This window comes from Gordionus sp. m RMFG-2023, chromosome 4 (genome assembly GCF_954871325.1).
Source record: "Gordionus sp. m RMFG-2023 chromosome 4, tfGorSpeb1-WG-v2, whole genome shotgun sequence".
In the NCBI taxonomy this organism is placed as follows: Eukaryota; Metazoa; Nematomorpha; class Gordioida; order Chordodea; family Parachordodidae; genus Gordionus; species Gordionus sp. m RMFG-2023.
Window position 1 is genome coordinate 4,874,229 of NC_088778.1, and position 16,588 is coordinate 4,890,816.

At 28.2% G+C, this 16,588-nt stretch overlaps 1 protein-coding gene across 1 annotated transcript; it reads right to left on the reverse strand.

Moving 5' to 3' along the window:
• Window positions 1-389: 389 nt before the first annotated feature.
• LOC135927749 (SWI/SNF-related matrix-associated actin-dependent regulator of chromatin subfamily A containing DEAD/H box 1B-like) lies at window positions 390-15,093 on the reverse strand. The gene is made up of 21 exons (XM_065463910.1): window positions 15,030-15,093; window positions 14,921-14,987; window positions 14,355-14,407; window positions 13,973-14,304; window positions 12,088-12,250; window positions 10,147-10,410; window positions 9,616-9,846; window positions 9,007-9,158; window positions 8,236-8,355; window positions 6,945-7,112; window positions 6,569-6,668; window positions 5,955-6,106; window positions 5,452-5,577; window positions 4,425-4,802; window positions 3,705-3,968; window positions 3,156-3,251; window positions 2,574-2,666; window positions 2,335-2,453; window positions 1,543-1,725; window positions 712-875; window positions 390-584 (listed from the first exon to the last, which is right to left on the reverse strand). The coding sequence occupies exons 1-21, from the start codon at window positions 15,091-15,093 to the stop codon at window positions 508-510; spliced, it is 3,366 nt and encodes a 1,121-aa protein (XP_065319982.1). The 3' UTR covers window positions 390-507.
• Window positions 15,094-16,588: the final 1,495 nt, after the last annotated feature.

Below are 16,588 nucleotides of genomic sequence, written 5' to 3' on the forward strand. Positions count from 1 at the left end.
GTGATTGCCCATATTTTTAAAATATTAATAAATTAATCACACAACATTATATTTTATTTTACTAATTGTTAGTGATATATTTGTCTTATTGGTTTTTAGCTCACCATAAATAATAAAATCCTCTAGAATATAGACTAATATAGGATTATTTTAAATAGATTGAAGATTAATTATCATATTTGAATATCTAATAGTATTAGTTAAAATTCATAGTTATCGATCATGTTTTAACAATAATGAATTTTTTTTAAATATAATATTATTTGCTTAGACATTTTATTTTACTAATTAATTGCGATATTGCTTCATCAATTTTTGGCTCATCATAATAATTTAAAATGGAAATTGATATTTTTATAATACAATTACTAAAAATTTATTGTTCACGATTCACAAAATAGGCATACATATAATTATTTAACAAACTAAATATTTACTATATATATATATTAATTTTAAAAATCTAAATTATATAATTTAAAAAAAAATAATATATCTTGAGTATTTCTATGAACCGACTGCCATCTTTAGCAAGTTAGCAATGTCGTCATTATTTTCGTCGTTCAGATTATCGGAATTGACACCTAATAATAGTAAATTTTTTTAAATGCAAAATAAGCGATTTAGGTAAATATAATAAACTTATCTTTTTGCTTCCTTGGACATAATCTATTGAAGTAATAAAACTAATATGATATAAACAATACAAACCTTCAAATACGTCATTTCCGCCTAATATCATTCCTGAAGATTGGCTATTTTGTTGCTTTCCTACGCCCGTCATACTCTCTTCCAATTTTAATTTCTCCTTGTTGCACCTCAAGATTAGTTCTTCGATAGTATCTTTACTTATAAGCCTATTAACGGAGACAGTTCTAAATGTTTAAAAAAAAAATTAATAACTATAATTATAAAATCATTAACCATCATGATTATATTTTATTTGATCTAAAAATTGAATATAAAACTTTTTAAAAAAATTACCAGTTTTCAAGAATTTGTATTAATAGCAACAATAATCATCTAATCCATTGTATAAAATCAGCTAGCCCCCTGCATGTTCTGCCTTGGTGTACAAAAAAAAGTTTCTAGGAATTTAAGGTTTTATTTTAACAATTTTTCAAAGTAATTAATTTAAAGGTTCATTTCCTAGAAAAGGGTGGTTGAATAGGAAGAACCAAGGGTAAATTCTTGAATTATTTTAATAATAAAAAGGAAACTACATTTAATCGCAAAAATCCGTTTCCATATTATACTATATTAACACTGATGAGAGTTTCAGAAGTAGAATGCAACAAAAAAGCTCATGGGAAACCCTGTATTTGTATGAGGTATAAATTTCAAAGATCTGAGACAGGTTATTAAACTGGTTGGGCCTGAGAATGGAGATGATCGATCAAATCCACGCCGGGTTTAAAATAATTTAGCCCCCTGAAAAAGTATACAAATAAACATAACGAAAGTAAACATCTCAAAAAGGTGTAATTTTAATAAACGATCCAACCTCTGACGAATAAACATTTTATCGACAATGAAACTAACTTTTCCTGGCCCACTCTATGGCATCTATCTTCGGCCTGTTTATCGTTGTAAGGGTTTATGTCGATGTCGTATATGATAACGTGATTGGCACACGTGAGATTGATGCCCAGGCCCCCTGCCTTGGTTGATAAGAGGAAGAAAGGGCAGTCTTTATCGTTAGTGAAGGCCTTGATGAGGGACAGACTTTTAAATCGTATAATAAAAATAAAATGAATTTGGGGGAACGAGGAGGGGGGGTATTAAGTTTTTTTTTAAAAAAATATATTATTTTGCTAAAAATATATCAAATTAAAAATAAAACTCAAACACAAGATAATCATCTCCAAATGAAGAAAAATATTGAATCACTGCCGATTTATTCTTACTGTTAAGGATATATATATATAAATCCTTAAAATTTGAATATATTTTTTTAAATTTATACTCAAATGTATATGATAAATTAATAAACATTTTTTTTCTGAACCTGAACTGGGTAAATAAATAAATAGAAAATTTGAATCCAGTAACATTTCTAGTTAAAATATCTAATTATCACGATCATTTTAAAATTAGCTCATTTTGTCAAATAGAGTTAATTGAAAAAAAAACAATTTATAAGAAAGATTAATTTTATAAATAAATATTAAAGCATGCCCCCCCCCCCTTAGTTTTTTGTATTTAAAGAAATAAATGAAGAAGTTTCATTCAAATTGGTGGGCGCGTTTCATTTTTGTTTATTGAAAACGCAACAAAAACATAAAACGCTGAATTTATCAAGTAATATTATTTATTCTAATATATTTATTTTACCGATCTGGGACAGGAGTCGCCCCGTCGATCCTCATAAACTTGTAGTCTAATATGGATAGATACTCTTGTAAAATGTCCAGCATCAACGTGAATTGACTAAATATTAATCCCTTCTCGTTCTAAAAATAAAAAAAAAAGAGGAAAGAAAATATTTTGGTTTGAAGATTTCTCAAATCATTCAACTATATAATTAAGATGCGCAAAATGTTTTGGAGAAGGGAAAAAAAACAAACACTAACCTTATTAACGATCTGGGGCAAAATGGTATCCAAAAATTCGAATTTTCCGCAAGCCTTTATCACGTGATTCGGCAGTTTGTAACCGGAAATACTCTTTAATAAAAAAAAATATTTTTAAAAATGGAACATCAAAATTTGTTTATTATAAGAAACTTTGGTATTTAGGAAAAAAAATCAATCATGCACCTTATTTAAAAAAAATGATATGTAATTTATACAAGAAGGCTTTTTTTTTAAAAAAATAGTATAATTTGAAGCTAAGGCTATCAATTTTTTTAAAAAACTCTCAACAATGGCGGAGGGGGAGGGAAAGAATAACATCTTTCATTTCAGGGGGATATCCTATTTGTCAAAAATTTTTATTCGTCAGCAGTATCCATTTTATAATTTAGTCATGAGCAGCACCATACTGCTTGCATGCTTGGCTCGGAATATATATAATTTTTTAACAAATCGGTGCCAGGCTTATAAATGCGCGCCCCTTACGTATTAATCATTTGGGAATAAAGGTTAAGAAGTCTTTTTTTAAAACCACTAGGAAAAGGGGAAAAAACATGAAATAATTTTTTTGTGTAAACAAACCGGAAAGGCTTTGGTCAATTTATAAAGTTCGAAATCGCTCAAGACTTTCATATCTTCGTATATCAAATCAGGAACCGCGTGCTTGTGCGTAGGCTCCTGCGTGAATAGTATAAAAAATATTTTGATTAATAAAGAGTTCCAATATAGATATGATCAACTTAAAAAAATATCTCAACCTTGAGTGAAGCCGAGAAGAGAAAAAATCAACTTACAACTCAAGGATAAACGAATTTATTGTTCGCGGGACACAATAAAAATCTAATAATACTAAAAAAATTACAAAAAGGGGAAATAGATAAGAATAAATTAAATATCTTTTTAAAAATATACAACCTTATAAAGATTAAATATTTTCAAGTGTTTTCAAACTATCAAATATTATTTAAGGCGTAAGGCTTTTTATATTAATCTTAATATATATATTTTTCTTAATAAATATGTTTCCTATCGATTCTTATAAATAAATCTTGCCTAAAAATCAGCAGTGGGGTAAAATGAAAGTTTTTTTTTTTATAAACGTATAAAAAAAAATAAAATAATTTATCTTACGTTTAACATATCCACGGACATTTGTCTTAGAAGGTCGTCACTGTAAGCGTTCCTTAGCATTAATGGATGGTTAGCAGCTTTCCTGAGTTGGATGAGAATATTCATGGGTGGGAGCAGTACGTTACTGTTGTTCAGGGAATTACTCGCGTTTTTAGCCAATTGTTCCTTGTAATTATTCAGGACTCCTTTGTAAACGAGAGCCTGGTCGGGGGTCATATCGCAGAGCGTAATTTCTTGGATCTTTGGAGGGAGTTGGTCTAAAACCTGTATAAGATTTATGACATGTATTAGAGCCCTTTCCTTGGCACATCCTTGCAAGTCGTACCCAAGTTCGAAGATTTATTTTTAAATTGGTCCGGTTCAATAAGTTAGAAAAATCGAGTGAATTGATTAAAAAGGTTAAATAAGAAACTTTAAAATTGAGAAATATTGTAAACCATAAGATACCCGGGCATGTGAAATCAAAACAGCGAAACTTAAATAATTCAGAGTTTAACACAAAAAAAAAATCACACGTTGTTCCAAAAATTTAAACTGAAATCTCAAAAAATGGATTTTGTTTTCTCTTGTGATTTACTAGGTTTTAAAAGAGTAATGAATGACATTAAAAAAATTTTTTTATACATCCTGCTCCAAATACTATAACACATTATAATATATAAATATTTTCCTATGCCAATAATGTGAGTATCATGAATAAAAATAATCCTTGTTATTTACTTGCGCTTTAGTCCTTCTAAGTACGAAAGGTCTAACTATCCTTTTAGCTTGTTCCACCCTGTCCATCTCGAACTGACTCCTCTGCCTTTTATCGGGTTTCCTCTTACCAATGCTCCCAGAAACATTCCCGTCATTGTTATCTTCCTCTAATTCGTTGTCGGATCCGGTCCCACCGTCCTTACCATTTTCCGCGGCGGTCTTTCCCACTTCCAAATTTATGGCGGCGTTTACGTTTAGTTCGTAAGCGGAAAAAACGGTTTTAAGTTCCTCCGTTTTTTCCTCGAATATTTTATCCGGGAGAATGAATTGCATCAAGGACATGAGTTCCATTAGATTATTTTGTATGGGGGTACCGGTTAGCAAAACCCTATATTTCGCCTTAAAAGTAAAAGACAAGTTAGCCCGCGTTTTTAAAATAATTTTCTTTTTTTTTATTATAAGTAAAAACATAGACTGAAATTTTATTTTGTATTTAACATTAATGCCAAAAACCATCTTTGAATAAGCTTTTTTTTAATAAAATTTTTATAAGAGAAGAGTAGTGTTGTTATTAGTTAGAAAAATATTGACTAAGCCTGAAGATTTCGATAATATATGTCTAGACCTTTGTTCCTTCTATGAGCAAAATCTTCAGGCTTGCTTAGTATTTTTCTGGGTGAAATATTGAGTTAGCCGTTTTTAAAAATCATCTCAAAACGAGCCATTTAACATCACTAACCAGCTGGAAAATCGTATAATGGATTGTTAAATATCCACTTAATGCTCATATCTTCAATTTCCCTTTGAAACAATTTGCCAAAATTATTCAAAATAACCAAATAAAATTTAGACCCTACAAAAGGTTATCGAAATAAATATATATTAATTATAAAGTAAAATCTTTATTTTAAATTGATAGTTATAATAATTTTTATGAGTAATGTTCTTAAAAAAAATATGCTCAGATATCTTATTTTAAATAAAAAAAAAGAAATATAATTTTTTTCTTTAAAATTCCTAATAAATTATTAATTAAAAATTTATAAACTTTGATCTTCATAAGGTATTTGTATCGAATGGAAGTCATATTTTTAAGCATGTGGGCTTCGTCAAAGATAACGTAAGTGAATAAGATTCTTTTAAAAAAGTTTTTGTCATCTGCCGTACTGGAGACCTTTGAATATTTTGGTTTAATATAAAATATTTTTTAAGATTAAAAAAATTTAGCCAATCCTCCCCCCCCCCCCAAAAAAAAAATTAAAACATAATCAACCTAATATATGGGGCTGATTAAATTATATATTATTATTAATATAAATAGGTAAACTAACAGACACGGGGAAAATAAAATATAAATATTTTATTATAAATTCAAATAATCAAAAAAAAAGAGAGGTGTTGTGTCATTTATGTGTAAGCGTTCTTAGTAATTTGGGTGGTTTATTATAGACATGAACAAGATAATCAATTCCCTGTAAAATTATGGTGTTCAATTCTTATATATATAAAAGAAATAAAATAATAAATTTTAAATTTGGAGGTAAAATAAACCATAGCGTAAGTCGTTAGAATGATATCCAATTGCTGAAGACCATTTTCTTCGGTCAAGAAAAATCTTTGATCTTTCCTCTCCGACTGGGAGCCGTAATAGATAGTTATCTTGGAGACGGGGCACCATATGCTTATCTCGGAAGTCCAATTATCTTCCATAAAATAATTTTAATATGAAAAAAAAAAAATAAGACTAGGAATTTTAAAGAGTTTACTGTCCGAATTGAATCACGGTTTTAACATTAAACACCGGAACAGGTCCGCCAATCCATCCGGTCTCGGTCAGACGGATGGGGCCAAAGCCCGTTTATCTTCCTTTACGATTTTTGTCACTGTTTTCAATAAAGATCGGAGCAAAATATATTCAAGTAATACATTTTATGGGAGACAGGGATGAACAAATGCCTCAACAAATTAAATATCTTATTTAAGATAAAAACTGTCGGTAAGAATGTAATTGAATTGCCCGTTTAAAAAGAACGTGCCAATTGTCCAATTTTAATATTAATAATAACTATTTTCTATCCATCTTTCTTCTAGACCATATCACATCTCTACCCCATCCACCCAGAACATATTTTACCCAAAATTTAATGCAGCATATAAAAACGTACCTAGCGTTGAAGCAGGTACTATAATAAGTATGGGCCCTTTGATGCCATTTTCTAGGAGGAACTGAAGGAAGGCTAAAATTTGAACGGTTTTCCCCAATCCCTTTTAAAATGTAATCAAATATGTAAACGTTGTATAGTATATATATATATATATATATAATCAATAGAGGTAAATAATATAAATCATAACTTTATAAGGATTTTTATATAATATAACCTATCCCTTCTTAAAATTTTTTTTAAAAATAAATAATTTTGGCAAACAAAATATTAAGAAATAATCGTGTATAATATAAGAACATAATGCACACCCATTAATCTATTTTTTTAATTGAAATATATATAGAGTACAATGAGATGTGAGAGAAAAAATCACCATTTCGTCGGCCAATATCCCATTCATGCCCATTTTGAAGAGTAGATTGAGCCAATTTATCCCGGCTACCTGATATGGTTTAAGTGAATAATGATCAGATATCAACTTAGAAGGTTGAACAACCATATGTCCCCTTGACATCATATTCTCTACTGCCCTTTGTAATTCCTAAAAAAAAATAATTATAAATAAAATGGGGATGTCCGGATATATTATATATAAAAATTTTATTGTGCATGCTTTTAAAATGTATATTCTGATGAACGAATCAAATACGCTAAGTTTGTTTAAATAATCGAAATTAATATTCGTGAATAATATTCGAAAAACAAATTATTTGATTCGGTCACGTGTAATTTATTCAAATAGTATAAATTCATTCCAGGTGATTGTTGGTGTCATTTTTTAAAATAAAATAGATATGTATTCCATTTACAATTGCAAAAAGCGATACATATGATTGATCATATCATTTGGTAATCTAAATATCGTTAGCAAAAGATAATTAAAATCATTCAAATGTATTCGTCCATTTTTTTTACAAGCCCTTTATACAAAGGAGAACTCTTTTCTTAGTTTGCCACTAATTTAGCAGACTTATTTATATAATTATCATTAGTTTTTTTTAAACACTTATTCTGGAAGGCAGGGAACGAAAATAACCAATAATAACAGATAAAACCCTTTCTACCAAAAAATTTTTTTTAAAAATAATAATACGATTCGATTCGTGTTTTGAATCTACCTGAATAAATAACGCAGAAAATATAATCAAAAATTAGCACTGTTCAATTCGCGTGTTTTATAGGATCGTTCTATTGGCTAAATGTCCTTGACCTTCGAGGAAATATAATCTGCCTTACCCCTCAATTCATAGTTAGCGCACATTCGTAGCGAATTATTAAAAATACGTGGTATCGCTCTAGCTGTGAATGAGGGGTTACCCTGCATTCATATTTGGCACGAAATTGTGGCGAAAGTTTATAAGTGAGATTATGTACACTCACCACGAATTCGGGCTAATATGAATGTAGGATTAATCATGATCGTGTGAAACTTGGACACCTTAACTGCCCGCCTAGGGGTTAAAGTTCCTTCATGAAATATAATATGGCACAATCATGTTCCATGAGAATTTGTGGAAGCTTAGACCTTAATTGGTTTGACTATAAAATAATATGCTCGCCACTAAAGACTATATATTCTGGCAAAAATTTTTTATAAACCACTTAGAATTAAAGTTTGCTCTGATAGAAAAAAAAGAGGAAGATTATTTGTATTATAAAAATACGGATGATAGCTGCTCGCAATGTTGTAACAATTTAACGATTTGTCTTCGCACGTAAAGCATTTTCTTGGCCGATTGAATCAATTCCACCGAGAGAAATTTAAATCTTTCGAATTTAGCGTTCTATATACGTAATATATTATATTACAATGTTAGAGATACAAATACAATACATGGATATAATATTTTCGAAATTCAAGATCAAGACTCCCCCACCTCCAATGTTTAAAATAAAATTTTAACTTTGCGGAAATTAATCTCATTTACATTCCCGATGAATATTCAGGCATGTTTTGGCGGAAAAGGTAAATATTGGTGTATCAACCCTAGCCAGTAAACCACGATATAAAATCGACAAAAATTGTGTAGAATAAGAAAGTATAAATCACTGGAGATAATTCTCCAAAACAAAAAAAACAAACCCTTCAACAGAAAATAATTTTCTCATCCAAAAAAAGAAAAGGTTTAAAACAAAATAAAAAACAATTAAGAAGAATTAAAAAGTATGATTAGTGTTAAATTTAACCTAATTTATTAAAATATATTTATCAATTTAACCATAAACCATATAAGGTGTGTCCAAACAAAGGAAAAACCCCTAGAAAGTATATTTTTAATATATAGGCCCATAGAAGTAACATTAGCACGGCCTGACCTGGCTTAATTTTTTTAGCCTGGCCCGGGTTTTAAATTTTTAGACCCGGTTTTTAAAAAATTGAAATACGACCCGACCCGTGTACCCGGGTCGGGCCTGTAGATCTCTGATATATTTACCAATTCTTCCCAACTAACGAAGGGTCTGTTTTGCATAACGATTTCGCATTTTTTGAGAGAACAATGCTTCAAGCTCAGCAGTTCCTCTTTAGTGCTAGTGTTGAAAAAATCTAAGATGAGGTCTCTTTCCAAGCCTCCTCGACTACCGTAGCCTAGAGATGTCAAAAAAAATACAAATAATTATTAAACATAAGTAATGGAAGAAAAAAAACAAGCACAAATATCGTTTTTAAGGATATGATTTATTTTTAAGTTCGTTTTTTAAAAAAATAAAATAAATAAAATTCAACAAAATGAGCAAATTATAATATGATTCGTGATAATGAATACAAAATATTTGGTAGCTTATATTTTTCCTTTCTATAAAAAAAAGAAGTTATATCATAATCTAACAATGGCTGAGTGGACGTCAAGGATGTTTGGCAAATTGATGATTTTGCGAGAAGAAAAATTGGAAAAAAAATATTCATTGAAAACTTCTCTTTTTTAAAAATTCCCAATATTTTTGTTCGCTAGTTTGGCGGGTGTAAAAGGATAATTACGTGTAATCAATTTGGATCAGTTTAATATCATGATCGTAATTGTAAAAAATTTTTTTTTTAAAAAAACCTAAATTCTTTTTTTGAACCATACTGCCGTATGCCCTATTTCCTTCTTTTACGTTATAATAGGCCTCTGCGCCATAATCCAAAGATATTTCCAAGTTGTTCGTTTCGTCGGCCTCATTGTCCTCATCCATCAAGTCAACGGTACCCGAGTTGGAATTCGTATTAGGATTATTTGCGCCATGGGCTATATTAGATTCATGGGTCACGTTATCCCCAGCCTTCCTTTTTTGATCTATGGTTCGTAAAAATATAGTATAAGTTGATATTAGTAATTAATGATATCAGCACGCCACAGTCCGAACCAGCCCCAGTGAAGATATTTAAAAATGACTTGTTTTTTGGCCTCCTAATATTATTTTTTTAGCTTGGCCCAAAAGAAAATATTTTATATGAATTGCCTATCCCGGCGTGAAAATTAATCCTGTCAAACCGAATAGTCAATTATAATTCCGTGGCCCGAATCTTTTTTGAGCAAATCACTCAAACCTGCCAAAATAGATTATATATATAAAAAAAAATAGACTAAATTTACCATTATAAAATTGTTTGTCAATGGGATCATTGGGGTTAACGTTGACGGGAGAGATATTTTGATGATTAACGTTGTTGTATATAGATGCCGGAGCATTGGTATGCAGATTTTGGATATTATAAGTATAGGGGTGGCTTAGGTTAGCATTAGCAGGGTTGAAAGGCGTTTGATGGGAATGCATGAATGCCATAGGATGGGTAGATCCATTGTAGTCCATTATGAAATTGTATTCATCCATATCAAATTCGGCTCTGGCTAGGCGTTCTTATATCAAAAATATAACGCGATTGAAAACTCAAATTCCTTATTCATCACATGATCACAAGTGATTCTAGATTCATAGCGGCCCCCGATCTGACACGATTTAACAGCTGATCGATTTAAAAAAAATATATAATTGTGATCTTATATAAAGATTTTAAATATCACTCAGCTGATAAATCGTGCAGGATCTGATCCCACGATGAATCCAGCCTTAGTAAAAAGATTGAAAAAATCTCTTCGAAACCTATTTAATGAAAATAACAAAATATTTAATTTACCTATAAAAGAATATTTTTTTTGAGGTGAATTTCGGTCAAAAATTTTCTTCTCCTTTCAACTCCTCTTTGTTAAATTAGTGTTTTTATCCACTTTTTATCAGCGAAAGAAAAAGTTTGGCATTCCAATTTTTTAAAAATACTTATTAATTTTAATGATATTTGCTTAGTATATTAAAAATATTGGAGAGCCTCATTATTTTATACGAGAATTTAAAACTAAGAAATCAAAATGGATTTACAAACACATTTAGAAAAAAATATAGAATGTTGAACACTCTTATTTTGATTATTAGAATTATTGTTTAAAAATTGGGTGGTTTTTTTTTTAGAAAATCTTTGTATTAAAATGTTAGCCCAAAACATTTATTCAAATAAAATTTATACCCCAATAATAAATCCATAATTATTCTTTATATATATATATATATCAGAGACCTGCAGAGGTACAATTTATACGGCCCGGATTTTTTTCCAAAAATTTTTTACGGCCCGGCCCGACCGGGTTTAAAAATTTAAAACCCGGACCTACCCGACCCGGGTTTAAAAATTTAAGGCCCGACCCGAATATAAAAAAAAAATTTTTGAGGCCCGGCCGGCCTAGATTAAAAAAAAAAATTTTTTTTAGGCCCGGCTCAGAATTTTTAGAAATTATATTCGACCTGGTATATTCAAAAAATTCATTATTTCGTATTTTATCATATTTTTCGGCGAGTATTATCATCTAATAAGCAAGTATATTAGCTAATGTTGTTAAACAAAAACGGCTAACTCAATATTTTTTGCAATACTATATGTCTAGACCTTTGCTCCTTCTATGAGCAAAATTTTCAGGCTTGCATAATATTTTACTGGATAAAACACTGACTTAGCCGTTTTTAAAAATCGGCTCAAAACGAGCCATTTAACAACACTAAATATATTTTTTTTATTCTAAACAGATATTTAGTATATTACAAATACTATGTATTTATAAAAAAAATAAAAATGATATTTTTAATAAAAAATATAACATATATATTATATGATAATGTATTTAATCCTTTACGTATTTATTCCATGGCAGGAAAATTATAATTTTATTATGTAATAGATACTATGAGTGTTAGCTAGTGTTAACTTTCACCAAATATTATATTAATCATAACTATATATAATCATTATAACCATATCTAATTGACGAATATAATAATTCATGTTGTATAAATTTTTTAAAAAAATACGACCAGGCCCTGCCCAGGTATTTAAAAAAATAATTTTCAGGCCCGGCCCATTTAAAAAAAAAATTTTTCAGGCCCAGCCTGGGTATATTTTAAAAATTTTAAATACGGCCCGACCCTGGTACCCGGGCCAGGCTTAGGGCCGGCTGCAGGTCTCTGATATATATACATGCAGTAAATACCATGTGAATCGTCGTCCTCCATAAATTCATCATCTGATTCTTCCAAAAAATCCCTTAGTGCATCTTCTACCAGTGGCTTTACAGGAATTTCATTTTTATCACTGAGGTGTTGAATAGTTGATTCCATGTTCCAGTTATAATAGTCAAATATTATGTAAATATCCTAAACAATATATTTTATTAAATAAGGTAATTTAAAAATATTAAATATATTGCAAATAAATAAAGATTTAGATAATTTAATGAGAGAATGAGGCTATAATATAAAAAAGGGATATGGATAAGTACCAATAGCAACAAGGCATTTGTTACAAAATATGTTACAAGGAAATTATATATTGGTAAGTTCTTTTTTTGTGACATGACTAAAAAATAATTAGGGCCTACAAGGAATGGTTATAAACTTGTCTTTCTTTTAACCATTCAAAAAAAAGTTACATGAGAGAAAAATATATGAGCTATGAACCTGAAAAATGGATTTTATTTTTGGACTTAGCTCAACCACAGCCAAGTGCCAAATTATTTCTAGATCTAAGCCCAGCCTGGTGCTTGACCCAAACCTTTATAAAAAGCATAGATATAAAAATAATCTCAAACTCAAACATAATTTGTAATTAATTTTAAGTTAAAGTTTCTAGTTAACGTTAAGTTTGCAAAGTTGCATTTTTGGAAAAAAACAGTGACTAGTTATATTTTTTTAGGACTTTATCTGGTCCTTTTCGAATTTATTAAAATGTAATTATGACAAAAATAATGAATTACTTTAATTAAAATATAGGTAAAATAATGTAAATATATGTAGTATCACATTTATAATTTTATATGACTATTTCCCAAATTCAAAGTTATTTATTAAATATAGTCATAAAAAGGCTTCTTTAGAAGGTTTGTTTACTGTAGGGAAACTTATTTTTTAGAAAACAAGCACACTGCAATATAGTGATCTGCATCGGGCCTAATTTTTGAATTTTTTTTAAAAAAGTTTTGCCAGCCAAGCCCAAACCAGAAATTTTTTTAAAAAAAATTACCAGCCCTGCCCAAATTTATCTAAATATATAAATTAAATTTTTATAATTACTCAAAATAAAAGACATATGTTCTATGGCATCTAATTTCTATAAATAAAATCAAATATTTTTATTTTACATCAAAAATTCAATATAAAATTGATAAATTTAAAATATTTAAAAAAAATTCCAAGGCCTACCCAACTTGGCCTGAATTTTTTTAAAAAATATAAGGCCCTCTCAGCCTGAACCCTATTTTTTTTAAAAAAATTAGGTCCAAAAGCAGATCTCTACTGCAATACACATATATTAAAAATAGTTTGCGAAAGTCAACTAAAAATTTATTGAGCTCAAATTTTTTTTTGAATTGTGTTATTTTATTATTTTTTTTCGTACAAATAATTAGGATGGTACGTATTCTCTTTGTCGTATTTTTATTCAAATTCCTTTAATTAAAATTTGTAAACATTTTGTGTAACAAAAAAAGATATCAAAAATGATGAGTTATAGAAATTATTTTTCAACAATTAACTAAGCAACTTAACTAGTTACTTTTAAAATTAAATTAAAACAACTTTTGAAAAATTCATAAACATTAATTTTTAAATCATATCCTTATTTTTTTTAACAAAATTTTTCTTATTTTTAGATTCATTTTATAATTGGATATTATTCAATCAGGTATAAGAGGAAGCATAAATATTATCTCATGACACATGTTAAACCAAACGTATATTCAGTTGATGATATTACCACCAACTTGGTTGCTACAGGACTCTAATCATATCTACACAATTCTTTGAACGTTATGTTAGTAAGCATATAATATTGATTAATTTTCAAATATTTCAAATAAATAAATATTTAAATCAACTCACATTTGCAGAATATTTGGGAAAGGCCTCCCAAACAAAACAAAAATTTTCCAGCTTGTTTTTATCAGCCTCTAGATCTTTGATTCTACATTTCTTGAGTGGTAAAGTGTATCTTTTACCTAATATATATTTTGCTTTATTAAATGCTGGATGTTTTAAAATAAATTCTGGAACATTTTGGCTAAAATAGGGTGAAGTTCCATCAGGATTATTAGGCAATGCCCTTTTGTGAGACACAAATGTCCTGTTGTAATCAAGATTGGATATAGGGTAGTTTGCAATATTTCCACTTCTGACAGGAGAAGTATAAAAATTTGTATTATAATCTCTTGTTCCTAAAAAAATATATAACATAAGTATTATTTTTATTTTTTTAAAATCTTACCCTGGTTTATATTTTTACGATAAATGGCTTCAACATTCTGAATTTGGGCATACCTTTTTAGTTTAAAAGATTATTTAGAAGCTTTTAAAATAAAGCATTAAATTCATGTCAGCCACTTTAGTAATTCCTAATGGCTAATTTTTTAAAACCCTATCCTAATAAACAAGATTAGAATTGACTATAACAATCAGGTTGTCAGAGTAGGAAAAAAATGTGGTGCTACAAACTTAAGTTGAATTTAGTTCTACCTGTTAATCTAGGTTTATTTTGCAAATTACTTTAATTAACACTTGTCATTTAACTATTTTCATAAAAAGTAAGATAACATTATATTTGAGTCATAGAGAAGGTAAATGTTTTGCACTATTAAATAGTCAATATGGTAATAAATTCCTTAAAAAAATGAAATTACATATTATTAAATATTAATACAATTATATCTTAAAGATCTTGAAAAATAATATTGAAAAACATAATATTTATTTAGAAGATTAAGTAGAAATAAAATAATATTTGAATTTGCGAAGAATATATAACTATATTTATTTTATTGATCAAATTAAAACTTATTTGAATAATTGACAAATCCGTCTGATATACCAGAAATTCCTTTGACATTATATAAAGTGTGTTCTGTAAAAATTTAACAATTAGAATAATATATAGCTATTGTACTTTGTTCACTTTTACTTCCGAATCTAAATTTTTTTAAATCAAATAAGGTCCCTTTGTTTGCCATCATATCATATCATAAAAAAAATTGATTTTGAAATTTTTAAATTTGCAAAAAAATTTATTAGATATTTTATTAACAGACGAGCACATCTTGTCAGAGGTGACAGTTCAAATTAAGAATATTAAATTGTTATCTATATAAAAATAAAAATTATTTTGAATATTTATATTATCATTAAAATTATTGTAATTAATTTATTTAAATTTAATTATTATTATTAAATTATTTATTCTCAATAGTTATATTATTAATAGCGCGTATTTGAATTTCATTTTTGATATTTAAAAGTCTTATATGATAAAAGATGTGAATAAACTTATTTTATACCAACATCTACAATTTTAAAAATTATCATAGAATAAGATTAACTGAGGGAACAATTGGAAATATACGAACTACTCCAGCTACTTATTCTTCAACCACAAATGATTATGACAGACAATCATACAATTTGCTACAAGACCCAAAAAAGTTGAACCACACTCAAAATAACTAAAACGGTACAAACTTACAGACAAGAACTACGCTAATTTAGATAATTTGAACTACTCCAAATACTTATTCTCTAATCACAAATGACGATGATTATACAACTTACTATAGAACCGAAATAACTAGAAGTACATCAACTCATGGTATTTAGATCTACACAAACCACTTCAAATATTCTAACTACAATTGACGATGACAATTTAATTAAATATATGATCATTTATTATATTATTTATATTTGATTCCATATTCTAAATATAAAATAATATTTACTAAAAATTTATATTTAAATGCATTTTAAGGTAATTTTTTTTGATTAAAAGGATTTGTTTGTATATATTTTATAAAAATAACAGAAAACATATTTTATAATTATAAGAAGATAAAAAGTGGATCGTCTATCCTTCAGATGTTTTATTTACTTGGAAAATAAGGAAAATGCTAGATCTTTGATACCTTTTATAACCTTCATATTCATCAAAACAAATTCACAATAGACTATCAATTTAAATTAAAATATTCCTGATTTAAAATTATCAGATAGCATTTGAGTACGAATTAGCATGTTAAAAATCAAGTAGGTTGAACAAGGAGGATGTATAAATAATGAATGAATAGATAAATGCCCTAGATTGGTCTCTATACTGCACTGTTGAAGTATTGATCAAATTATGGCTGTCTGACCGAAGATTTTAGGTAAATAAAGAGCTTACAATGAATGTGAAATATTTTTATTCGGAACATGTATAAATAAAAATATGAAAGCTATTTCTGAAAAGGCATTGAAGGAAGTTTAATTATATTCAGTGACATATAACGACATGAATTATACAAAAATTTAATAGTCGAATTAGAATACTGATGGTATAATTTGTGATAGTGATATCTTGTGCAATGACGAAGCGTCAAGTTTACTACTAGGGAAGTAATCGAAAACTTTAATTTATTTTTATTTATTAGTCAAACCATAATATAAATAAGTAGAATTTGTCTTTATATTTGAGTA

Excerpts from the sequence above, each read along its gene's own strand:
- LOC135927749 (XM_065463910.1), bottom strand. The coding sequence starts at position 15,093 with ATGGCAAACAAAGGGACCTTATTTGATTTAAAAAAATTTAGATTCGGA. Across the intron at positions 9,159-9,615 it reads GGTTCAAAAAAAGAATTTAG|GCTACGGTAGTCGAGGAGGC; the intron begins GTTTTTTTAAAA and ends TGACATCTCTAG. Across the intron at positions 3,969-4,424 it reads TTAGAAGGACTAAAGCGCAA|GTTTTAGACCAACTCCCTCC; the intron begins GTAAATAACAAG and ends AATCTTATACAG.